This window comes from Medicago sativa, chromosome 1 (genome assembly GCF_051527215.1).
Source record: "Medicago sativa cultivar Bolivia chromosome 1, Bolivia_mono, whole genome shotgun sequence".
Taxonomy (NCBI): Eukaryota; Viridiplantae; Streptophyta; class Magnoliopsida; order Fabales; family Fabaceae; genus Medicago; species Medicago sativa.
This window is the reverse complement of record NC_140749.1, coordinates 40,572,899-40,600,695: the sequence shown is the minus strand read 5'-3', so window position 1 is coordinate 40,600,695 and position 27,797 is coordinate 40,572,899. Positions and strand designations below refer to the sequence as shown.

The following is a 27,797-nucleotide window of genomic DNA, read 5'->3' as shown; positions in this document are numbered from 1 at the left end:
ACAGAAAACCAACAAAAAAAACAGACAAAAGAGAAAAGGAGCTAAAATATCAGCCTCCTACGGAAATCTAAACCGAGGTAAACCACACCAGTCCGCATAAATATCCTGCTGAAATTCTGATGGACTTAATAGCAATGCATTGATCAGATACAAATAACAATAGCATTCACCCTCTATCATTCAGATAACTCTTAGTAACTCCAATACCAAGCCAAGATTTTTCAAGGCAACTTTGGTGTCCGAGTTACCAAAACCACGGACATTCCAGTACATAACTATCATTGATCAGAGGTGGAATTATCACCCGTAGAGCGGGTTTTGTAAGGCTTACCAATAGTGGTCTTTTTAAGGTGCTGCTTCTGCTTTCTTGTTAACACAAGAATAAAAGGCAAAAAAAAGTATAACGAATAAATAGACAAAAAACATATAAATTAACTCCTTAAAAAAATTATACGGCTTCCCAATGGTTATTTATTTATACTATATATAAAGAAAACAACTCATTTCAGCTCTTCTGGGTTGACTTTTTCGTTTTTCAAAAATGCTCTTAATTTTCAATACAAACAACTCATGTAACAAATAGATAAGAATAAATTTAAATATTAAAAAATGTAACAAACACGATATGAATATATGTGTCTGATTGTTTTCCTTTATCATTTAAAAAGTGTAACAAACTATATGAGTATATCTATACTTTGTTTTTCATTATCCCAATTATACTCTTAAACAGTTTTTTCTATGATAAAGATTGTTGTTGGTGTCATTAAAAAAAGAATTTAGATTACATTTTTTTGTTATATTGTTGGTGTCATTGAAATAGATAATCATGGTTAGCTTGATTTGTTATAACTTGAAAGCAACAAACATTTATATTTTTAGTTTTAATCAAAATCAAAATTTCATAAAAAAAACACTCTTCATAATTTTCAAAAGTTAATGCAATAAAAAGAGCGGAAAGACGGTCACATAGTATATATAATATCGTTTATAATTTACATGTAAATTTCTATAAAATATCGTTGATAATCTACACGCATTAGCGCAATAAAAAGAGCGGAAAGATAGACACCTGAGTGCCCGTCTTTTCCCTAGTAATTTTATAAAATATTCTATATTCATAGGAAGTTGGTTTAAATTTATGGTTGTTATTAGAAATTAAGATACTTTTTTATCTCATAACATATTACATCAATCACCGTAAAATGGTATTATTTTTTTATAATAGCATAGATTGATATTTTGTCAACCTAGTTCGGATGTCCTTTCTCTTGGTTTAGCGAGAAAAAAAAGATTGATATTTTGTAACCAAGAGAAATATGACCAATAACAAAATTAAATAAATATTAGCATAGAAAAATAATTAAGTTAATGTGAAATCATGTTAGTAAAAGTTCACGGAGAAAAAAATTTGATGCATGCTCTATCATTCATAAAAATCACCTCGATTAAATATATGCAATCTCTTTAAAATTCAACATTCTTCACATTCTAACGAACCTAATCTTAAGTCTTCATATTTTATATTTAGAGTGTGAATAATGTTACTAAATGGAAAAAAAAATCAATATTATATGAAAAAGTGTAAGAATTTTTTTTTATAGAAGTGATATTTGTCAAACCTGAAGAATGAGGAAGGTTGATTTCAAAGATGTAATTTTGTTGGTCTATATGGCTATTAGGTTACCAAGCTAGAGGGGGGTGAATAACTTTTAGAAAAGTTTTTCCGGAGATTTATTTAAAACCGATTTTAACAAAATTGACTATTGGAATTATGATCAAACAATCACAAACAATGAATCAAAAAGGCAAATATATGTGCAATAATATTAAATTTTAGAATTGAGAGATTCACGATACAAATCTTATTATACAATCAAACTTTAATCAACCTTGAACAATATACAAAACTTATAACAATTTCAAACCAAACATATGTGAACAAAAACACTATGCTATCAAATCAGAATACAATACATGTGTGATTGAAGAATTGAATAGATTTTTCAATCAATTGATCTAAGCAAATTATATGAAACAACTTAGATCAACACTAGCAATTATTCTATCAATTATTCAATTAATCACATGCAATAGTGCAAAGTAAAGAGGATAGGGAAGAGAGATAACACCGATATTTTTATAGTAGTTCACTCTTTCTCGTCCTCGCTAGAGCTACGTCTACTCTTCTTGATGAAGTACAACTTTACCAAGGTCATCCACTAAGTAACAAATGTTGATTACAATGTGTTTACAAGAGTTCCTTGAAATTAAACCTAATTCTTCAACCCCTATGCAAACACTCCCCCAAACTTCAGGTAACCCTTGAATTTGGTGCTCCTTGAATCTTCGGATCCTTGATTACCCTTCGAACTCTTCACTCAAGTCTTCAATGCTACGTTTGGTAAACGAACCCCCTTCGACTTCAAGAACGGTTAAAAAGACCCACAAGTCCTTTGGAGGTGGAATGAGATTATTCACTTCCTTTGAAGCCTTGATTATGCCCAATCAATCTTCTTGAGAGAACCAACTTAAAATCCCTATTAGCACCCTACCAAATCAATGTGACTCAAAGTACAAAGTGAATCTAAGAAAAAGTGTTTAATCTTGAAGAATGTATGGCAATGAGTTTTTGAGGCCTAGAGAGAATAGTTGCAAATGATTCAATAAATTGGGAGTTATGAGAATGAGTCTATTTATAGAGAAGGGTGACAAGACTAAATTTTTGCACAAAAACAACATAGGGAATGTATTCACTATATCAGTGAATCGATTCAGACAGCAAAAAAACAACACACAATTGCATGAAGGATGAAACGATTCAGTGTATGTGTGAATCGATTCAAATGAGCCCAGGATGAAGATTAATATGATTAAACCTTCTGGTGAATCGATTCAGTGTAAGTCAGAGAGTTTGGTGAGACGATTTCGCTTTCAACCACCTAAAGGTGCGAGATTTAATATTATCCACCACCTGACCTGAGATATTTCTTTGTCGTTAAACAGCCTGTTATTTCTTTCTTTCCAAATTTCCCAAACTGTCGCAAACCAAATGACCTGAGATATTGAGAGGCGTGTCTTTGCGATACCACCACTCACACTGAATTGATTAAAGTGATCCGACACCTGAGTAAGAATGACTGCAGAGATGCCAAGCCACCTATAGATGAAATGCCAAACTGACCCAAAAATATTACAATGTAAGAACAAATGCTGGGAAGATTCAATCGAACAACACCCTGCTACACACATCCTAGAATCATGATCAAGAACACCGCGATGATGTAGATTGTCCTTTGTAGGCAACCTGTCACGTAACAACCGCCAAACAACACAACCTTCGACGAAACATCCTTATGCAACAGAGAGGCAACTGGAACAGATGAAGCTGAAGGAGGATGAACAGTTAGAAAATTATAGGCATTTCGAACAGAGAAAACATTAGAAGATTCCAATGTCCAAAGCCATATGTCATCCCTTTCAACTTGCAAAATAACATTTTGAAGTAATAACAGCAATTTCCCCACCTCCTCCTCCCCCCACGCAAACAGCATCCGCCTTCAACTCCACACATCTCCCTCCTCTCCCCAACCTAACTGACACATATCAAAAATTGATATTTCTTTAAACACCGACAAATCATATAACCTACTGAACCTGACTTTAAACGACACCCCACCAAGCCAAGCATCCGACCAACAAAGCGTAGGCTTTCCGTTACTGATGAGTCAATAATTAGTGTCTTTTATATATTATTTAAGTTTATTTTATTTAGATTTAATATGTTTTTATTTCCTTTTAGAGCTATTTTACTTCAATTGCAAGTTATTATATTTCAGGAACAAATATTCAAAAGATTTAGTCTTGGGGCAAAAGAAAGGAGAATTGGAGCTGATTCGTGCGAAAAATATGAAGATCTCATACAAAAATATCTTGTGCAAAGAAATTGAAGATCTTGTGCCCAAATATAGCATAGGCGCGCCCCATATTACCCTTTAGCTGCTTTAGCTTCTTCGACAAGCTGCATATTTTAGTATTTCTGACCTAGAGCCCATGGCTTGTTGTGCAACACTTTAGTGATTTAATTCTTAGGGCTCAAGTCAATGTTAGACTATAAATAGATCAACCATCTAGTTTGTAAAACCATCTTTTGTTCTTGAAAATAATAAGTGACAATTGTTTCTTTGAATAAAAGTTCACCCTTTATTTTATGTTCTTCTTCTTCTCTTATGTCTACGATGAACATGAGTGAGTAGACTCTTCTTGTCTTGGGATTATTGGATAAGTCTAATGACGTAATCCTAATCAAATCAAATCATAAACCCTAATTTTATATAAACCTACCTTCTAATCTAATTTCACTGCTTTTATAATGAATTAACAAATACCAAACTCATAAAGCGAACGCGGAGGGTTAGTATTTGCTAATTCATCATCACAAATATCAATTCATAAAGCGAACACGAAGTTTGATATTGGAACAATTGAAATTAGACAAGGATTGCGAAACATGAGAATAGTCTAGCAAACCTTGAGACACATAAAGTTTCGTTCTTCAAGGATTCTAATAGCAATCAACCATGAGAATAGGCGTGGTTGCTGGAGGAACACACTCAATGATTTCGAGAGAAACTTTGATACGCTTAAGAGAAACTTGTCTTTAGAAATTAGGTCTAATATAAAGTTTAGGTTTAGGGTTTGTTTGTGAAGGGTTTGTTTGCCAAGTCTCAACGGTCAAATTGTCTCTTACTTCCAAATCATCCACTTGAATCACATGAGACGCATCATACACATACTTCCGCAACTGAGACACATGAAACACATCATGAAGATTCGACAAAGATGGTGGTAACGCAATCCGATACGCTACAACCCCAACCTTCTCAATAATCTCAAACGGTCCAATAAAACGAGGAGTCAACTTCTGACACTTCAAAGAACGACCAACACCGGTTACAGGATTCACTCTCAAGAACACATGATCACCAATCTGAAGCTCAATGTCCTTCCTCCTCTTATCATGATAACTCTTCTGCCTACTATGAGACGCTCTCATCTTCTCTTGAATCATCTTAACCTTTTCCGTAGTCTCTTGCACAACTTCTGGTCCTAACAAAGCACTTTCACCTGACTCATACCAACACAACGGAGTTCTACACCTCCCACCATACAAAGCCTCAAACGGTGCCATTCCAACGCTAGAATGAAAACTGTTGTTGTAAGTAAACTCAATCAACGGTAAACATTCAACCCAACTGACACCTTGCTCCAAAACACAAGCTCTCAACAAATCTTCCAAACTCTGAATAGTCCTTTCCGTCTGACCATCAGTCTAGGGATGATAAGCAGAACTCAACCTCAACTTAGTTCCCAAAGCAACTTGCAAACTCTCCCAAAACTTAGAAGTAAACCTCGGATCCCGATCCGACACAATACTAGAAGGAATACCATGCAATCTAACAATCTGTTCAATGTAGATCTCAGCCAACTTCGCCACAGACATACCAGTTTTGATAAGAACAAAATGTGCCAACTTCGTCAACCGATCAACAATCACCCAAATCGAGTCAAAACCCTTAACAGTCTTCGGCAACGCTCCGACAAAATCCATAGAGATACTATCTCACTTCCACCCTAGCACAAACAACGGTTGCATCAAACCCGACGGCTTCTGATGTTCAATCTTAGACTTCTGACAAACCAAACAAGCATACACAAATTCTGCAATCTCTTTCTTCATTCTAGGCCACCAAAACAACTTCTTCAAATCCTGATACATCTTAGTCGCTCCTGGATGAATACTCAAACTACTTATGTGACCTTCATCCAAAATCCGTCTCTTAATCTCAAGAACACTTGGTACACAAACACGATCACGAAACATCAAAACACCGTTCTCATCCAATCTGAATCCCCACCTTTACCTTGGTTAACCAACACCACTCGATCTACAAGTTCCAAATCTTCCTTCTGACCATTCTTAATCTCTTCCAAAATATTACTCGTAGCTTCAACATTCCCAACCTCACACCATCCGGTATCAACTCACTAACCAAACTCAAATCTCGAAACTGCTCAATTAATTCCAACTCTTTAACCATCAAAGCAGACATATGCAAAGACTTCATACTCAAAGCATCAGCTACAACATTCGCCTGCCCAGGGTGATAACTCAGCTGAAAATCAAAATCCTTAAGATACTCCAACCATCTCCTCTGCCTCATATTCAACTCCTTCTGGTCAAACAAGTACTTCAAACTCTTGTGATCACTGAACACTTCAAATTTAGAACCATACAGATAATGCCGCCAAATCTTCAACACATACACAACTTCTGCCAATTCCAAATCATGAGTCGGATAGTTCTTCTCATGCACTTTCAACTGCCTCGAAGCATAAGCCACAACCTGACGATTCTGCATAAGCACACCACCAAGACCCATCTTAGAAGCATCAAAATACACAACAAACGATTCCTTCGGATTCGGCAAAATCAACACTAGAGCTGAAGTCAACCTCTTCTTCAACTCTTGGAAACTCTTCTCACACTTAGCATCCCAAACATAAGCTTGTCCTTTCCGAGTCAACTGCGTCAATGGCAACGCCAACTTAGAGAATCCCTCAATGAACCTCCGATAATAACCTGCTAATCCAAGGAAGCTTCTCACTTCAAAAACAGACTTAGGTGATTCCCACTGCAACACTGCATCCACTTTCAACGGATCCACGACAATACCACCTTTAGAAATCACATGACCAAGGAAACTCACTTTCCGCAACTAGAACTCACACTTCGACAACTTAGCAAGCAAACTTCTTCTCCTTTAAAACACCCAACACAATCCTTAGATGCTCGGCATGCTCTTCTTCTGACTTAGAATACACCAAAATATCATCGATAAACACCACCACCAAACGGTCCAGAAAAGGATGAAATATTTTATTCATATATTCCATGAAGACACCTGGCGCATTAGACACTCCAAATGGCATCACAGAATACTCATAGTGTCCATACCTCGTTCGGAACGTAGTTTTGGATATATCCTCCGCCTTTACCCTAATCTGATGATATCCTGATCTCAAATCAATCTTGCTGAACACTTCCGCACCAACCAATTGATCCATCAAGTCATCTATCCTCGGAAGCGGATACCGATTCTTAATCGTCACGTTATTCAACTGTCGATAATCCACACACAACCTCATGCTTCCTTCCTTCTTCTTAACCAACAACACTGGAGCACCCCACGGAGAAACACTCGGCCTGATAAACTGCTTCTCGAGCAACTCTTCCAACTGCTTCTTCATTTCACCCAACTTTGATGCAGACATCCGATACGGCGCAATCGAAATAGGACTCGTTCCTGGTACCAAATCAATTGCAAACTCAACTTCCCTCTCCGACGGTAACTCGGTAATATCGTCCGAAAAAACTTCTGGAAACTCTTGCACTACCGGCAAATTATCGACTCCTTTCTCACTACTTTCCTTCAAGGAAGCAAACATCATGAACATACTAGCTTCACCATCCAAGGACTTCTTCACTTGCTGCGCAGTCAAGAACTTTCCACCTCCCACCGCTACCGGCTTAGAAAACGTTACACTCTTGGTCAAACAATTAATGTTAACACCAAAAGTCAACATCCAATCCATACCAAAAATCACGTCCATATGCTTCAACGGAAGACACACAAGATCTAACTCAAAATCAACGTTACCAAAACTAACAGGACACTTAGCACACACAATAGAAGTAGTCACCGAACCACTAGCCGGGGTGTCGATAACCATCCCTCGCGACAATGGAGTCACAACCAAACCCAAACGCTCGGCACAACTAGCCGCAATAAAAGAATGAGTAGCAACGGTATCAATAATTGCAATCAAAGGAGTACTATTGATAAAACACATACCTCGGATGAGATTATCTTGATGCTCCACCTCTTCCGCATTCAATGCAAACACCTTTCCCGCCGCCTTCTTCGACTTGGTACACTTAGTACTGATATGCCCCTTCTCACCACAATTGCAGCAAGTGATCTCCTTCTCCACATAAGTACACCCAATTGCCTTGTGGCCCGCTTTCCCACACTTGTAGCATCTATCACTATTCTTGCCATCACTAGCAAAATGACCCAATGTGCCACACTTGAAGCACTTAACCTTAGCAACGTTCAACTTAGAACCTCCACCACTTTCTTTCTTCTTGCCTTTATCCTTGTTGTACGATTTCCCAAATCCATGACTCTTCCCCTTCTTCTCATTCATAGCCTTATAATGATTCACCTTGACTTTTCCAGCTCCATCAAACATGCGACACTTATGCACCAAAGTATCAAAATCACGGATCTCCTGAATACACATGTACTGATAGATATCGGGCCTCAAACCGCTCTCAAACTTCACACACTTAGAAACCATAGCATCCTTCGCATTGATGTACAGACAAAACCTTAAAAACTCTTCAAACTTTGCAGCATACTCAGCCACTGAACGGTTCTCTTGCTTCCAGTTCAAGAACTCCACTTCCTTCTTGGTCCTCAAATCCTCAGGAAAGTACTTCCCCAAAAACTCAGTCTTGAACCTAGCCCAAGTCACCACTCCACCACCGGCCTCAAGCCTTCCCTTAGCATTGGTCCACCAATACTCAGCCTCCTCAGCAAGCATATGAGTAGCCAACCTGACCTTCTGATCCTTACTAGTCACCATAACACGAAAGATCCTCTCCATGGCTTGCATCCATGTCCGAGCTCCATCCGGTCATACCTACCCTTGAACGTCGGTGGACTGTTTCTCAAGAAACGATCAAGCCTCCGCTCCTCAGCCTCTCCAGGATCACAATGACCAACCGCAGCCTGCTCGTTAGCCTGAGCCAACCGCAACCAAAGCCCGCGCAATCGCTGCATCATCTCTACCATCGGCCATCTCACTTCTACACAAACCAACCAACAGATAAGAACAACATCACAACAAAACAAGTATCGAAGGTAACTCATTACCATTCGTATACAACAGGAAAATTCAACGGATACTAGTCTGGACAAGACTAACCAGGCTCTGATACCAACTTGTAACGCCTTATTTCTATTAAAGCGATAAAACACGCGAATATAACAAATATTTAAGAAATAGACGCTACGTCTAAATAAAATCCAAAAGTTTCGACATGCATATCTAGATAAAACATATCAACAGTCGCAGCGGAAATAATTCATATACAAAACCTCCAACATAAATATGCCATGGTCAAAGTACAACATCAAATGAAAATCCTCCAAGTCCCGACATATGGGAAAATACCAACAACATAGCAACAGAATCCAATAATAACCAACAGACACTAAGCCTAATCAGAGCCTAGACCTATGACTCCGACACCACAAAAGAGAAAGCTCCCGTCATCCAAACATCCACCAAGAACTCACCAAGCGACTAATCCTGCACAGCGTTTACCCATCCATACAGATAGGTAGGCGGTCGAAACCACTGGAGGTAAGCATTACATTAATCATAATCAACAAATAACAGATTGACATCAATAATCCAATTCATTTCTCAAATAGTTTGCATGAGTAGTTAACATCGATAATTACATTCATACGACAATTCAAACATCACAACTAGCACTCATCAAACATGTTCATCACCAACAAAACAACGTTCACATACCATAACAAGACACCATGTCATTATGCAATGCGCCTATACTCGACACATATATGCATGTGGTACCAAATCTCCTCAAGGTCGTCACCCATGATGTAACAAAAACATCATATGCAAGAGTCCATCTCCTCTTACAATTCACCTATGTAAAGTCCATCTCCTTTACATTTCAACATATGACTCAATATGATTATGATGCATGGACATACAAGTAAAGACCCAATAATGCAAAAATCCAACAATTATATCACCAACAACAATGTAAAAGTTCATCTCCTTTTACATTAATCAACTCAACAATTATTGCATTATCAAGTATTCACGTCCACACAATCAATCAATCAATCATAATTCAACTAAGAGTCGTCATCACGCTATCAACAACATACATCAACGTCAATTCACAATATACATCCACATTCCACATACTTCATAATTAAGTAAAATGGCACAACACAACATTTCGTGATAAATATCATATTCAACCTTCAACAATCATCCACATATCCTCAATTAATCATATAAAACCATTCATGAATGATTTACAAGGTGCTCGGGTTAAAAGAACCATTTTCAACAAGTTCGTCTCTCAAAATCACAACATTAGGAATAATTGAGCAATCAAGCCAAAACCAAGTAAACAAGTTCCAATGCCTCAACTAAGCATATCTCTAGACCACATATGAGTGCAGTAGAGAATGCCTTGGCGTTTCACCGGCCAAACACGATGAAATCATAAAAATCACCAAGTTCGTCTCTTGGTATCATTTTGCAAAACCAATTCATTTCCAAACAAAACCAAGTTAGACCCAAGCTATGATACTCTTAGAAACTTAATTATAAATTGAATGAATAAGGTTAGGTGTTTGGAATCCATTGGCATGCTTAAAAGTACACAAAAACACGAAAGAACAAGGTTTTGGGATTTTGCAGAACTGACACGGTCGCGTCATCAGGACACACGGTCGTGTCATCCAGACACACGGTCGTGTCATTCCACCAGTACAGCAAAATGCATTTTTACGTTTTCGTGCATAAAATCTTGTTTTCGAATTCGATTTCAGTTCCGTTTTCGCCAATGCATTCCTAACACTTAGACCATACAAACCACACTTGAAAACTTGACATTTCAACATTAACGCAACTTAATCAAACTCATCCCAAAATGAATTATTTTGTAAAAGCTCTTAAAATGACTTTTACTCAAAAACCCATTTTCTTCCCAAAATGATTTCTCTCCAAAACCAAGTGATTAAAACAGAAAATCATACCATTCTAACCATTCTAACAATCTCCTTAATTCATTCAACATCATCAAAATCAAACTTCTTCATTATCAACCCATTTTTATGAAAATCTCAAGAACAACACAAATTCATAACAACATCAAAGATTATGATTACCCAATGTTTCTAACATCAACAACAACACCTTACAACTTCAACAACAACAACAATCATGAATTCATCACAATTCATCAACAACAACATCTCATATCATCAATTTTGGGGCAAAACACAAAGCATACATATGTACATGATATAAGCTTGCAATTTCATCATCAACAACTCAATTATCATTCAATTTACATACCCAAACATTGCATCACAACACAAGCACGAATTTACCAATTAATTCCACAATAATCAATTATTCAAATAAGCACTTAAGTAAAGAATTAGGGTAATAGCTACAACTAAGTGATTATGAGTAAAGACTAACCCTCTTACCTTAATTCTTCACAAACTCAAGCTAGGGCTTCACTTTAGCTCCAATCCCCTTGAATTCTACCTTCCTTTAGCTCTCTCTAGCTTTCCTCCTTCAAACCCCTTTCTCTACTCTTGCGTCTATCTCTTCCCAAATGGCAAATGTTGGTAAAACCCTATTTCTCTACTAACACTAGTGTTTAAATAGGTCCAACCTAATTGGGCTCAACTCACAACTCCTTAATGGGCCTAACCCATTTCTATTCTAACCCAAAATGTTACTACTCACTTAACGGTAAAATGTAATAATAACGGTCACCTACCGGTAATAAATAAATCACTACAACTCCCTAGCAACTTAGTAAAATAACACTAATCTCACTAAGTACTAAAAATAATCCCCTTCAAAATTACAAATTTACCCTTGCTCATGAAATGACCAAAATACCCTTGAGTCCAAAATGACTAAAATACCCTTCCACACCGAACGGTACAATTCCCAATCAAAATACACACAGAGACAATTAATCACATAAGAGCACATATAACACACATAAATAAATAATAAAATAAATCTAGCGAAAATCGGGCTTTTACACTCCCTCCTTCAACCGCCCTCCCTCCATACCAGACCGCACTGCCAACACCCTAAACCACAAACTCTACGTTGATTGATGTAATATGTTATGAGATAAAAAGTATCTTAATTTCCAATAACAACCATAAATTTAAACCAACTTTCTATAAATATAGAATATTTCATAAAACTATAACCATTGTGAAGACGTATAATTTTTTTGAAGGAGTTAATTTATATGTCTTTTGTTTATTTATTATACTTTTTTTTTGTAACCATGATATAGGTTCACAAATTCCACCATCATTAGAGATGGCTAATCTCCGTCAAGAATCGGTGGGACACAAAAGATGAGTTCTTCTCTTTCAATCAATTTTTTTTCTCATACGTATGAGCCACAGAACAAACTCATGACCACGTGTTTGAAGGGACCCAAAACTCTTACCACTCAGACTAATTCATTATTGATTTTGTTACACTTTTTATTCTTGCATTGGATATTCATCTCACCTTTTACATTTATTTTTAAGATATTATTATAATTGTAAATTTAAATAAATTCAGTTTAATATATGCACGTGTACTCATGTACACAAACTTATTTATTATCTAACCCGGGCAACGTCGGGGCTCTAAACTAGTAAACTATGATAAAGTAAAATAAAACAACATTAAAAAAATGGAAATAAAACAAAAGGAACCTAGATTTACACTTAAAGCTTGATTTGGAATATGATGTTAAAAGATAAATAAAAAGAAGTAACATAATAATTTAAGCAATAATGAAAACAAAACAAAACAAAAATATATAATATATTTAGTTTGTTCAGATATTTATGCTACATAAAAAATAATGAATAAATTATTTACAAAATTCAAAAATAATAAATTCATTTAAATAAAAAAACTCAATGTTATAAAAACATTAAAAAAATGTAAATTTGTATATTTATATCAAATTAAAATAAGTATTATTCAAAAATAAAAAATATTCAAAACAAATTTGAAAGCGACAAAAATATTAATATGAAAGAAAAAAATATTGAAATAAATTATGATAAAATTAAATTATTATTTAATCAGATAATGAACTACATATTTATTGGAAAATATCAATATAATAATAATGTATATAGTTTGTTAAGAGAGACAAATATATGCTAAATCGGTAGCACAAGCAATCCCAACTTACTGCATGAGCACGTTTCTCCTACCACCAACTTTGGGGGAGGAGATTCAGAGGATGATCAACTCGTTTTCGTGGGGATCAAATAAACGACGAGGAAGAGGGATCAATTGGCTTAGTTGGGATAAATTAACAATGAGGAAGGAATACGAAGGTATGGGTTTTCGACATTTTTTAGGCTTCAATTTAGCTATGCTAGGGAAGCAAGGTTGGAATCTCTTAACCAATCAAGATACTATTGTTGCGTGTATCTACAAAGCTAAATATTTTCCAAAATCAGATTTTTCAGGGGCCCGTCTCGGCCACAACCCAAGTTATATTTGGCGTAGTATCCATGCTTCACAGGTATTAGTTAGAGGAGGTCAAAGGTGGCGAATTGGAAATGGTAATAACATTTCGGTTTGGAGTATGCCTTGGTTGAGAGAGGAAGGGAACTCGTATGTTTCAAGTGCACAAGTGCAAGGGACGGAAAGCATGAAGGTTGCGGATCTGATGGATTCAAATGGTTCTAGCTGGAATTGGGGGTTGATTGAAGGCATTTTTAATGCGCATGATAGGGAGGCAATTTCGAAGTTGTCGCTGTTGAACCGCGACAAAGAAGACAAGCTTATTTGGAAATTCAACAGCAAAGGAAGTTACACGGTAAAATCAGCATACAGGTATGCAATGGAAACACCTGTTGACAACGAAAAATATATAATACCAGGAGAGTGGACAACAATGTGGAAACTAAAGATACCGCAAAAAATAAAGGTTTTCTTATGGAGAGCATTACGAGGAGTGCTTCCAACACGTATGCGTCTTCAAGATAAGGGTGTGCCGTGCACGGACAGCTGCCCTTTTTGTCAAACAAATTATGAGAATGATTGGCATGTCTTTATTGGGTGCGAAGAGGCAAAATTTGTTTGGCAAACAGCTGGACTGTGGGAATTAATTCGAGACACTGTGGATAATGCTACTAGTTTTGCGAATTGCATTTTTTCATTGTTGCGTAGGTTAACAAATGACAAGAGTAATGACATCGCTATGATGCTATGGTGTTTATGGCGTCGTCGAAATGACAAAGTGTGGGACGGTGATTTAAAGGCTATCAATATAGTTGTCCAGATTGCACACGAATATCTTTTCCAATGGCAGGAAGTGCGGTCTAGACCAGCAGCATCAGTACAACACCAGCAACACCATATAGAAGCTTGGCAACCACCAATTGAGGATTTCGTGAAATGCAACGTAGATGCGGCGATGTTTGAGGCACAGAGGTGTTTTGGTATTGGTATGTGTATTCGGAATTCCAGGGGCCATTTCTTAAAGGCAGCAACTTGTTGGCATGAAGGCAATCCCCCTCCTCAAGAAGCGGAAGCAATAGGATTACGTGATGCTATTTCTTGGCTTGGTAGATTAGGCCTATCGAAGGTGCTTATAGAACTAGATTGTAAGCTAGTGGTTGATAGCATAGTTGATAGGAATACCAACCAAGCAGAGTTTGGTAGTATTATATCCGATTGTCAAGCTCTCTTACAACAACATCCAAACTTTAAGATTAGTTTTGCTAGGAGACAAGCTAATTCTGTCGCTCATACTTTAGCAGGGGCGTCAAGATTACATGCTCGTCACCAACAGTTTGATTTGATTCCATCTTGTATTGAGACTCTTTTAAGAAATGAAATAATATGAGTTTTTGATTGTCAAAAAAAGAAAGTAGAAATGCGACTAATCGTATTTGCGTGCGATTAACAATTCATATCACTTATGTTATATTGTTGGATTCCAATTCACTCAATTCCATATTCCATATTGCTGCAATTAACAAGTGCTAGTTTTCCGATTGTAAAAAAAAAAGTGCTAGTTTTCTTTTCACGATCCATTCTTTCTTTTTTAACTATTTAGCAATCGTAAGCAATTAAGCCGTTTAGCAATCGTATGTGATTTACCGATTTCACACCCTTCCCCAATTAAGATCACGATGTCTAATTCATCACACATGTGCTAACACCGATTCCAGAATTAGTTAGCCATAAGTAATCCACATCGCATGATTCTTTCTTTCATTCATTCATTAAGTTTTCAACAACTTTAGCCACTTTCATTGGAATCTTCAAACACGTGCTCAACAAACTAAGGTACAAGACCAATAGCTTTTTTCCATGATTAATGTGATTTAAGTATTGGTATGGTTTGTTTTGCGATTAACTACAAAGTTGCGATTACTATTTGCCACTCTATCTATTTGCAATTCCGGGTTTCTAAATTGCTCAGCTAGGGCTTTCGATTGCTAAGGGTTTTCTCTCCATCATTGTGACAGCTTTGTGTTTCTCTTCTAGTAAGAGTTTGTGGTTAGGGTATTCTTTATAGTGTGGGTACGATGTAATAGATGAATTTGGAAGACTTATCACTCAGTGATGATGAAGGATTGAGTTTTGACATTGAGGAGGAAGAGAGTTCTGAACATGATCCTCGTCTATGTTTGGTCAAACGTTTACTTTTCAACCGTCATGTTCGGTTTAAGGAGATGAAGATACGGATGTATGAGGTGTGGCAACCAGGGAAGGGGGCGGCGGTGAAAGAAGCGCAACCAGGGCTATTCTTGTTCCAATTTTTTCACAAACTAGATATGGAGGAGGTACTGAAGGGTGGTCCGTGGACATATGACAATCATTCTTTGGTTTTGGAAAAACTGTGACTAGGGGTTCCGTTAAATGATATACAGTTGAACTATATGAATCTCTGGGTTAGGGTTTACAACTTGCCAACCGGTATGATGAAGGAGAAAGTCGGAAGAGGGTTAGGGAACTATATTGGAGAGTTTTTGGAGTATGATGGAAATAACAATTCTAGCTTCTGGCGTGAGTACATGAGGTTGAAGGTGAGGTTTAATATCAGACAGCCATTGAAGATAGGGAAGAAGATCAACGCGAATGGGGGTGAATGGTGTGCGGTGAATTTCAAGTATGAGAGGTTAGGAACCTTCTGTTTTGTGTGTGGGGTGCTAGGACATAGCGAGAACAATTGCGAGGTTAGGTTCTCTCAGCCAGACGTTACGATTCCAAAACGGTGGTCAAACGCTATTAGGGCAGATCCATGGAAGCCGGGGGGAGGGCATCATCACAGTGGTGGCGGGAAGATGGGTGTTTTCAGGCTAATGTGGAAAAGGATGGAGGGAGGAGAGCAGAAACAGATGGGCGGTCTAAGTCCGGTAGGCAACAAGCCTCTCTGACTTATGTGGAGAGGATGACCACGTGTCAGGTACTGGTGGGTAAACATACTAGTTCTACGCTTGTGCCATGTGGGGCCAACAATGGTGTGAAGAAGTTAAGGCATGTAAATGTTCCTTTATTGACTTTGACTAAAGATTTACGGGCGGGTACATCATGTTCAGTCATTTCCTCAACTATTGATAACCAAAACCAAGTGCATAGTGCTAGTGAGAGTGAAAATAATGCAGACATGGAATATCAGTTTCAGAGAGAGCGTATGTGAGAGGACAAACAACCTATCGAGGATTCCACAAATCAGACACTTCAACATTTCTTATCGGCACATCCTGGCAGCCAGGACTGCCGGGACCAATGATTATTTTGAGTTGGAACTGTCGGGGATTGGGCAGCCCGAGTGCAGTTCCAAATCTTCGAAACCTGGCCTGAGGACACAAACCAGACATTCTTTTCCTATCTGAAACAATGGCTAATACACGAAGCATGGAAAATATCAGTGTCATGTTGGGATATGATTCATGCTTAGCAGTTGATGTGGAAGGCAGGAGCGGTGGGCTGGCAGTGTTTTGGAAAGATGTTTCTAATTGTCGTGTGTTAAATTACTCTCGAAATTTCATTAATCTGATTGTGGAGGATAGAGAAGTTGGTGATTGGAGATTAACTTGTTATTATGGCTTTCTTGAACGTGCGCGTCGATGCTTGGGATTTACTTCAGGAGTTGCAGGATATGTAATCTCTTCTGTGGTGTATCATTGGAGACTTTAATGATTTGTTTTCTCAACAAGATAAAGCTGGTATTCATCTTCATCCTAATTGGTTGTGTATGGGTTCCCGTGAAGCGGTTGAAGATTGTGCCTTATCCGATAATAAATTGCATGGTCGACCATTTACGTGGATCAAGAGTTCGGGTACCAATCGAGTGCTAGAAGAAAGATTGGATATGGCTATGGGAAACTCTGAATGGCTACAACGTTTCCCAGAAGTCAAACTTACAAACTTTCATACTTCTCACTCAGATCACACTCCAATATTGCTTGATACTATACCTACGGTTCGTCAGACGTATGATTATTCTTTTAAATTTGAAAATAGTTGGATCCTAGAGGACGATATTAAGGAGGTGATGGTGGATGGTTGGGGTCGTACTAGGGGGTTGGAGCTCGGTGATAGAGTTTTGAATTGTTCTACGAAGTTGGAAAGCTTGGGTAGGAGGAAAAGAGGATATGTGTATCGTGGCACAAGGTTATTTTGAGCAACTATTTGCTGCAAATGCATGTGTCCATGAACCGGTGTTGGATTTGATGAGTCAGTGTGTGTCGATGGATGACAATATAATGCTTATAACACCTATTACAAAAGAAGAATTGTGTCAAGCCCTTTTTCAGATGCAACCGGACAAGTCCCCAGGTCTAGATGGTTTTAATCCGGCATTTTATCAAAGATTTTGGCATGTGTGTGGTGATGATATTTTTCAGGCAGTGGTATCATGGTTGGATCGCGGTTACTTCCCTTCAAACCTTTCAGAAACAAATATATGTTTGATCCCGAAGTGTGAAAAACCGAATAATATGAAAGATCTTAGGCCTATATCTCTTTGTAATGTGTTGTATAAGATGGTGTCGAAGTTGCTCGCTAATTGACTGAAACGATGTTTGGATAAATGTGTGTCAGAGGAGCAGTCAGCGTTTGTTGAGGGCCGCTCTGTACTGGACAACGCGTTAATTTCTACCGAGATAATCCACTCAATGAAGAGGAAGACGAAGGGATGGAGAGGGGAATTGGTTCTCAAAATTGATATTAGCAAGGCTTATGATAGAGTGGATTGGGGGTTTCTTCGTGGTGTGCTTATGCGAATGGGGTTCAGTGAGAAATGGATCAAGTGGATGATGATGTGTGTTAGTTCTGTTACTTATTCGGTGCTTATGAACTTTGACAGGGTGGGGCCTATTGTACCCGGTCGAGGGTTGCGCCAAGGTGACCCGTTATCACCATATTTATTCATATTGGTGGTTGAGGACCTCTCGACTCTAATACATAAGGCAATTAATATAGGTGATATTCATGGGGTACAAGTATGCGTGGTGCACCAGTGGTGTCCCATCTGTTGTTTGCAGACGATTGTTTCTTGTTTTGCAGGGCCAATGTGGTGGAAGCACAACGTTTACTCACTATTCTTAAAACTTATGAGGTAGCATCTGGACAAGAAATTAATTTATCAAAGTCTGAGGTGTTTTTCAGTCGCAATATAAGTGAGGCGGCGCAGAAGGATTTGTCACACATTATTGGTGTCCGACATGTGATGGGTACCGGAAAGTTTTTGGGGTTACCTTCGATGATTGGTAGAGATAAGAGGTCTATTTTTTCTTTTATCAAGGATCGTATTTGGAAACGAATAACTGCATGGAGGGGACGAGCATTATCAAAGGCGGGAAAGGAAGTTATGATCAAATCTGTGTTACAATCTATTCCTTCATACATAATGAGTATTTATCTTTTGCCGAATTCAATTATATATGAAATTGAAATGATGATCAATGCTTTTGGTGGGGAGGAAGGAGTAACAACCGAGGGATTAAATGGATGGCATGGGAACGTGTGTCATGCCCCAAAGAATTTGGTGGAATGGGGTTTTAGAATTTCAAAGCTTTTAATCTCGTTATGGTAGCCAAGCAAGGATGGAGCTTTCTGTCTAAACCTGAATCTCTGGTTGCTAGAGTCTTTAAATCGAGGTGGACAATTGGAAATGGTCAGCGTGATGAATGATCCATGGGTTCGAGATGTTCATGGTAGCTAGATTCAATCCCCACAAAGTCAGGGTGTGCATAGTTTGCGTGTGTCTGATTTGATAGTTGACGAGGAACGAGTTTGGGATGTTGATAAGCTTGAATCTATGTTTCTAGATGATATGGTGCTAGCTATTCTCGACATACCACTCTTTGCAGAAGTTTAGAATGATAAAATAATGTGGATGATGGAACGTAACGGGATGTATACTGTTAAGACTGGTTATAAACTTGCTATGATGGAGTTGTTACATACTGATTGGTTCCATGTTGAAGGAGGGTGGAATAGAATTTGGAAGGCGAATTCGCCTCATAAAGCACGTAATTTGTTGTGGAGGATTTGCAGAGGGTGTGTTCCGACGCGTCTTCGACTACAATCACGGCATGTACAATGTGAGGTGATATGTCCCTGGTGTGATACGGCTGTTGAGGATGATTGGCATGCTTTTGTGGATTGTACAGTGGCGCGTGAGAGTTGGTATTGGGCAGGGCTTTCGACTGTTCTGCAACCGCGAGTTAAAACTGTGAGCAGTTTGGCAGATTTTGTTTTTGATATATGACGTTCCGAAAGCCGAGACATTGCTGGTCGGGTGGCTTCACTTCTTTGGCAAATTTGGGTTGCAGGTAATGATGTCATTTGGAATGCCGCTCATCATACTTCAACAAGCATTGGGAGGACGGCACTAGATGCATGGCAGCAATGGCAGGAGGTTCATAAATATGCCCCACATCCGGTTGTGCAACATGTAACAGCCCGATTTTCGCTAGATTTATTTTATTATTTATTTATGTGTGTTGTGTGTGTTATTATGTGATTATTTGCATCTGTGTGTATTTTTGGTTGGGAATTGTAGAATTCGGTGTAGAAGGGTATTTTAGTCATTTTGGACTTAGGGGTAATTTTGTAATTTGGTTGAGGATTATTTTTAGTGCTTAGTAAGAGTATTATTTTACCAAGTTACTAGAGAGAGGGTAGTAATTATTTTATTTACCGGTAAGTGACCGTTAGTGTTGTAATTTACCATTAAGTGAGTAGTGACATCTTGGGGTGTTAGAATAGAAATGGGTTAGGCCCATTAAGGTTGAGAAATAAGCCCAATTGAATAGAGCACATATATAAACTATAGTTGTTGGTGAAAATTAGGTTTTCACAACATTTCACATTTCATTTCATTTGAGGAGAGAAGAGATAGAAGCTAGAGATAAGAGCAAGAACAAGGGTTAGAGGCAAGAGGGGGATTCACCATCTAGGAGTCAATTGAAGCTTGAATTGGAGATTCTTGGTGTTAGAGGTAAGGGGGTTAGTCTTTACTCATAATCACTTAGTTGTAGCTTCTACCCTAACTTCTTACATAAGTGCTTATTTGAATAATTGATTATTTGTGCAATTAAGTGTGAAATTCGTGCTTATGTTATGATGCCATGTTTGGGTATGTAAATTGAATGTTAATTGAGTTGTTGATGATGAATTTGAGAGCTTAAATCATGTACATATGTATGCTTTGTGTTTTAATCAAAAATTGATGATATGAAGTGTTGTTGTGATGAATTGTTGATGAATTCATGATGTTTAATTGTTGTTGTTGTTGGAAGATGTTGTTGTTGATGATTAAAACATTGGGTAATCATAGTTGGAGAGTTTACTATGACTTTGTGTTGTTTTTGAATGTTTTGATGAAAAATGGGTCAAATGATGATTTTTGTTAAGAGGATGTTGTAGTGCAAATTTTATATGGATTTGAGTGTCTTTTCATGTTTAGAAATGTTTAAACAAACCTTGGGATCAAATTTGAGCTTTGGGAAGTCAAAATTGGGGTTTTGGGGTGAAAAAGTGAGTTTTTCTCGTAACAGGACTGTCCCAACTCGCCACAGCGAGTGGGAGGCGAGTTGGAGACGAGCAGGAGGTGCTTTCGGTGAGCTTACTCGCCTCGCGAGTAGATTTACTCGCCACGGCGAGCTGCACAGTGGCAGCATCCCCTGTTTCGCGTTCTTGCGTCTTTTTCCCTCGTTTCTGTTTTGAATTGGCTTTCGGTGTAAACATGAAAGTTGTAGATAATTTTGTTAGCTTTCCAATGGCTTTGGTTTGACATGAAAATGATTCTTGGTTTTTGAGTTATGAGGCAAATACTCCGAGGAGGTCTTAGAGAAAATTTTACGAAAAATCCGCATAACTATTTCTAAATCGACCCAAACCCTTTGGATTGTTTCCAAACTTCAAACTTATGTTTTATGAGTTCAATTAAGGTGTTTAATGGTATTTAAACTATGATGTGGTGAATCTAACTTGTTTTGATTTGAAAATGGAAATTTTTGTGAAAAGTGATAAAGGGAGACGAACTTTGTGATTTTTGTGAATTCATCGTATTTGGCCGATGAAATGCTTATGTATCCTCTACTGCACCTATAAGTGACTTGTGAGAATACATGGCATAGGCAATTGAGCTTGTAGAGTTGGTTTTGGTTCATAACTTCTATTATTTTTAAATGGTGACTTTTGGAGACGAACTTAGTAGAAAGGAATCTTGATGCACTAAAGTCTTATGAATCTTTTGTGAATAGGTCACATATGACTAAGTAATTGTGTTTGAATGATTGTGGAAGGTTGAGAATGATGTTTATCATAAATTGTTGTGTTATTCCATTTTACTTGATTTATGTGATGTAAATGGAAATGAATTGTAAATCGATGTTGATGAATGTTGATGAATGCTGATGAATTTTTTGTGAGATGTGATTGTTGAATGCATGGGCATGATTCTTGATAATGCAATGTTGTTGAGTTGTTGAAATGTAAAAGGAGGTGTACTTTTACATTGTTTTTTATAGTTGTTATGTTGGGGTTGTGCATTATTGAGTCATTGCTATATGTCCATTCATCATACCAAGTTGTTGTTGTTGTTGAAAAGTAAAAGGAGGTGTACTTTTACATAGTAAGAGGAGGTGTACTCTTACATACGATGTTTTTGTTGCATCGAAGGTGATGACCTTGAGGTGTTTTGGTACCACATGCATCTAGAGAAGAGTCTAGAACATTGCATGCATTTGAATAGTTGATGAGTTGTGTCATAATTGAATATATGACTTGGTGAATTGTGTGTTGGTGAAATTTGGTGAATGTTGTGATTGTGTGGATTGATGTATAAGTACATTGGTGGATTTTGTGGATGGTTATGAATAATTGATTTATGCTCTAATTGCATGTCTTATTTGTTTGTACTTATACACTTGGTGAATCTATTTGATGATAATTGATTGGATGATAATGATGAGGTGAGAATTGTATATGTATATACATAAGATGTGGTGATTTCTTTGATGATGATGATTGATTGCTTGTAACTTGAAATGATGAATTGTACTTGTTGAATTAAGCATGCTGCATTGAGTAATGAGGTAAGTGATGTGATCATTGATTGATGTTGATAAATAATGAGCTTTTGTTGATGACTTGATTAGAGGTTGAATATGCATGCTATGCTATGATAATAATGTGATAGCTTGAAATGTAAGTGATGGGGGATAATAATAATCATGTGATGCTAGTATTCTAGGAGGGAGGGTTATGTATATGTGATACGTGTATGATACACTTATGGAGATGAACTTGGAATGATATTATGCATGTGTTGTGATTACTTATGAATATATGTATATGTGTGGATTGTTATTCTTGAATATATTCTTTCATTTTCAATGTTCATGATAAATGTTTTTCGTGGATTATTATGATGTAATGCTAACCCTCAGTGGTCTGTGGTGGACCACCTACCTTTCTGTATGGACGGGTAGACGGCGTGCAGGATGCTTAGTTGTTTGCTTGATGATGCCGAGGAGTGGAGTTCCTCTTTTATATGCAAGCGTCTAGATTAGGGCTCTGATCTAGGGTAGTTCTTGCATGTTGGTTTTTATTTTTGGACCATGTATTTTGAAGTTGAGATGTTATTTGTTATTTGAGATTTGGAGAATACAATTGTATTTTGTTGAGATCTGGAGATGTTTATGATTTTTAAGTATGTCCGCTGCTATGTTGTGTAACATGATCTTTATGCATGTATGTATTGTGGTTTATTCGGAGACGTAGCATCTATTTCTAGAATATGTCTGATGTATTCGCGCGTTTTACCGCTTAATAGAAATAGGGTGTTACAAGTTGGTATCAGAGCCATGGTCGGTCTTGTCCAGACCAAAACCCGTTGAATTTCCTCTTGTATGCGACATGTACGGAAGTACTGTCGGTACTTGTTGTGTTGTTCCGTTCTTTTAGGTGGGTTTGAGCGTAGTGGGGGAGTAGCAGTTTGCTTCAGGTTTGTTTAGTCTGGCAAGGGAAGGTATCTTTGGCTGTAGAGGATCAGTTGGTTGTGGTTTGTGTTAAGGTTCATGTTGACTTTGAGTTGGATCTTGTGTGTCTTCCGTTGAAGCATATGGATGTGATTTTCGGTATGGATTGGATGTTGACTTTTGGTGTTAACATTAATTGTTTGACCAAGAGTGTAACGTTTTCTAAGCCGGTAGTTGAGGAAGGTAGAAGGTTCTTGACCGCGGAGCAAGTGAAGAAGTCCTTGGATGGTGAAGCTAGTGTGTTTATGATGTTTGCTTCATTGAAGGAAAGTAGTGAGAAAGGTGTTGGTGATTTGCCGGTAGTGCAAGAGTTTCCAGAAGTTTTTCCGGACGACATTACCGAGTTACCGCCGGAGAGGGAAGTTGAGTTTGCAATTGATTTGGTGCCTGGAACGAGTCCTATTTCGATTGCGCCGTATCGGATGTCTGCATTAGAGTTGGGTGAGTTGAAGAAGCAGTTGGAAGAGTTGCTTGAGAAACAGTTTATCAGGCCAAGTGTTTCGCCATGGGGAGCTCCTGTGTTGTTGGTTAAGAAGAAAGATGGAAGCATGAGGTTGTGTATGGATTATCGGCAATTGAACAAGGTGACAATCAAGAATCGGTATCCGCTTCCGAGAATTTACGATTTGATGGATCAGTTGGTTGGTGCAGAAGTGTTCAGCAAGATTGATTTGAGGTCAGGATATCATCAGATTAGAGTAAAGGCGGAAGATATATCCAAAACTGCGTTCAGAACGAGGTATGGACACTATGAGTATTCTGTGATGCCATTTGGAGTATCTAATGCGCCAGGTGTTTTCATGGAGTACATGAATAGAATATTTCATCCTTTTCTGGATCGTTTTGTGGTGGTGTTTATAGATGATATTTTGGTGTATTCTAAGTCTGAAGAGGAGCATGCCGAGCATTTGAGGATTGTGTTGGGAGTTTTGAAAGAGAATAAGTTGTTTGCTAAGTTGTCCAAGTGTGAGTTTTGGTTGCGGGAAGTGAGTTTCCTTGGTCATGTGATTTCTAAAGGTGGCATTGCGGTGGATCCGTCGAAGGTTGATGCAGTGTTGCAATGGGAATCACCTAAGTCTGTTTTTGAAGTTAGAAGCTTTCTTGGATTGGCAGGTTATTATCGGAGGTTCATTGAAGGATTCTCTAAGTTGGCGTTGCCATTGACGCAGTTGACTCGGAAAGGACAAGCTTATGTTTGGGATGCTAAGTGTGAGAAGAGTTTCCAAGAGTTGAAGAAGAGGTTGACGTCAGCTCCAGTGTTGATTTTGCCGAATCCGAAGGAATCGTTTGTGGTGTATTGTGATGCTTCTAAGATGGGTCTTGGTGGTGTGCTTATGCAGAATCGTCAGGTTGTGGCTTATGCTTCGAGGCAGTTGAAAGTGCATGAGAAGAACTATCCGACTCATGATTTGGAATTAGCGGCCGTTGTGTATGTGTTGAAGATTTGGAGGCATTATCTGTATGGTTCTAAGTTTGAGGTGTTCAGTGACCACAAGAGTTTGAAGTATTTGTTTGACCAGAAGGAGTTGAATATGAGGCAAAGAAGATGGTTAGAATATCTTAAGGATTTCGATTTTCAGTTAAGTTATCACCCTGGGAAGGCGAATGTTGTTGCTGATGCTTTGAGTAGGAAGTCGTTGCATATGTCTGCTTTGATGGTGAAAGAGTTAGAGTTGATTGAGCAGTTTCGAGATTTAAGTTTGGTTAGTGAATTGACACCGAATGGTGTGAGGTTGGGAATGTTGAAGTTGACAAGTAATATTCTGGAGGAGATCAAGAATGGTCAGAAGGAAGATTTGGAACTTGTTGATCGTGTGGTGTTGGTTAACCAAGGTAAAGGTGGGGATTTCAGGTTGGATGAGAACGGTGTTTTGATGTTCCGTGATCGTGTTTATGTGTCAAGTGTTCTTGAGCTTAAGAGGCAGATTTTGGAAGAAGGTCACAGAAGTAGTTTGAGTATTCATCCCGGAGCGACTAAGATGTATCAAGATTTGAAGAGGTTGTTTTGGTGGCCTGGAATGAAGAAGGATGTTGCAGGGTTTGTGTATGCTTGTTTTGTGTGTCAGAAGTCTAAGATTGAACATCAGAAGCCGTCAGGTTTGATGCAACCGTTGTTTGTGCCAGAGTGGAAGTGGGATAGTATATCAATGGACTTTGTTGGAGCTTTGCCAAAGACTGCTAAGGGTTTTGATTCTATTTGGGTGATCGTTGATCGGTTGATGAAATCGGCACATTTTGTTCCTATTAAGACCGGTATGTCTGTGGCTAAGTTGGCTGAGATCTATATTGAGCAGATTGTTAGATTGCATGGTGTTCCTTCTAGTATTGTGTCGGAACGGGATCCGAGGTTTACTTCTAAGTTTTGGGAGAGTTTGCAAGATGCTTTGGGAACTAAGTTGAGGTTGAGTTCTGCGTATCATCCCCAGACTGATGGTCAGACGGAGAGGACTATTCAAAGTTTGGAAGATTTGTTGAGAGCTTGTGTGTTGGAGCAAGGTGTCAGTTGGATTGAATGTTTACCGTTGATTGAGTTTACCTACAACAACAGTTTTCATTCTAGTATCGGAATGGCACCGTTTGAGGCTTTGTATGGTCGAAGGTGTAGAACTCCTTTGTGTTGGTATGAGTCAGGAGAGAGTGCTTTGTTAGGACCGAAAGTTGTGAAAGAGATGACTGAGAAGGTTAAGATGATTCAAGAGAAGATGAGAGCGTCTCAGAGTAGGCAGAAGAGTTATCATGATAAGAGGAGGAAGGACATCGAGTTTCAGGTTGGTGATCATGTGTTTTTGAGAGTGAATCCTGTAACTGGTGTAGGACGTGCTTTGAAGTGTCGGAAGTTGACTCCTCGTTTTGTTGGACCTTTTGAGATTGTTGAGAAGGTTGGGGTGGTAGCGTATCGGATTGCGTTACCGCCATCTTTGTCGAATCTTCATGATGTGTTTCATGTGTCTCAGTTGAGGAAGTATGTGTATGATGTGCCACATGTGATTCAAGTGGATGATTTGGAAGTAAGGGATAATTTGACCGTTGAGACTTGGCCAGTTAGGATTGAGGATCGTGAAGTGAAGCGTTTGCGTGGCAAGGAGGTCGTTTTGGTTAAAGTGATTTGGGTTGGACCAACTGGTGAGAGTGCCACTTGGGAATCGGAGAATAGGATGAGGGTTGCGTATCCAAAGTTGTTTTCTTCAGGTAATTTTCGAGGGCGAAAATTCTTTTTAGTGGGGGAGAGTTGTAACAGCCCGATTTTCGCTAGATTTATTTTATTATTTATTTATGTGTGTTGTGTGTGTTATTATGTGATTATTTGCATCTGTGTGTATTTTTGGTTGGGAATTGTAGAATTCGGTGTAGAAGGGTATTTTAGTCATTTTGGACTTAGGGGTAATTTTGTAATTTGGTTGAGGATTATTTTTGGTGCTTGGTAAGAGTATTATTTTACCAAGTTACTAGAGAGGGGGTAGTAATTATTTTATTTACCGGTAAGTGACCGTTAGTGTTGTAATTTACCATTAAGTGAGTAGTGACATCTTGGGGTGTTAGAATAGAAATGGGTTAGGCCCATTAAGGTTGAGAAATAAGCCCAATTGAATAGAGCACATATATAAACTCTAGTTGTTGGTGAAAATTAGGTTTTCACAACATTTCACATTTCATTTCATTTGAGGAGAGAAGAGATAGAAGCTAGAGATAAGAGCAAGAACAAGGGTTAGAGGCAAGAGGGGGATTCACCATCTAGGAGTCAATTGAAGCTTGAATTGGAGATTCTTGGTGTTAGAGGTAAGGGGGTTAGTCTTTACTCATAATCACTTAGTTGTAGCTTCTACCCTAACTTCTTACATAAGTGCTTATTTGAATAATTGATTATTTGTGCAATTAAGTGTGAAATTTGTGCTTATGTTATGATGCCATGTTTGGGTATGTAAATTGAATGTTAATTGAGTTGTTGATGATGAATTTGAGAGCTTAAATCATGTACATATGTATGCTTTGTGTTTTAATCAAAAATTGATGATATGAAGTGTTGTTGTGATGAATTGTTGATGAATTCATGATGTTTAATTGTTGTTGTTGTTGGAAGATGTTGTTGTTGATGATTAAAACATTGGGTAATCATAGTTGGAGAGTTTACTATGACTTTGTGTTGTTTTTGAATGTTTTGATGAAAAATGGGTCAAATGATGATTTTTGTTAAGAGGATGTTGTAGTGCAAATTTTATATGGATTTGAGTGTCTTTTCATGTTTAGAAATGTTTAAACAAACCTTGGGATCAAATTTGAGCTTTGGGAAGTCAAAATTGGGGTTTTGGGGTGAAAAAGTGAGTTTTT

General features: G+C 38.0%; 1 protein-coding gene across 1 annotated transcript; it reads left to right on the top strand.

Moving 5' to 3' along the window:
- The first annotated feature begins 15,509 nt into the window (after positions 1-15,509).
- Positions 15,510-16,352, top strand: LOC146954945 (uncharacterized). Its single transcript, XM_085746985.1, has 2 exons — positions 15,510-15,758; positions 15,846-16,352. Exons 1-2 carry the CDS (start codon positions 15,510-15,512, stop codon positions 16,350-16,352), a joined length of 756 nt encoding a protein of 251 aa, XP_085603111.1.
- Positions 16,353-27,797: the final 11,445 nt, after the last annotated feature.

Excerpts from the sequence above, each read along its gene's own strand:
- LOC146954945 (XM_085746985.1), top strand. The coding sequence starts at position 15,510 with ATGAATTTGGAAGACTTATCACTCAGTGATGATGAAGGATTGAGTTTT. Across the intron at positions 15,759-15,845 it reads ACAAACTAGATATGGAGGAG|TTGAACTATATGAATCTCTG; the intron begins GTACTGAAGGGT and ends AATGATATACAG.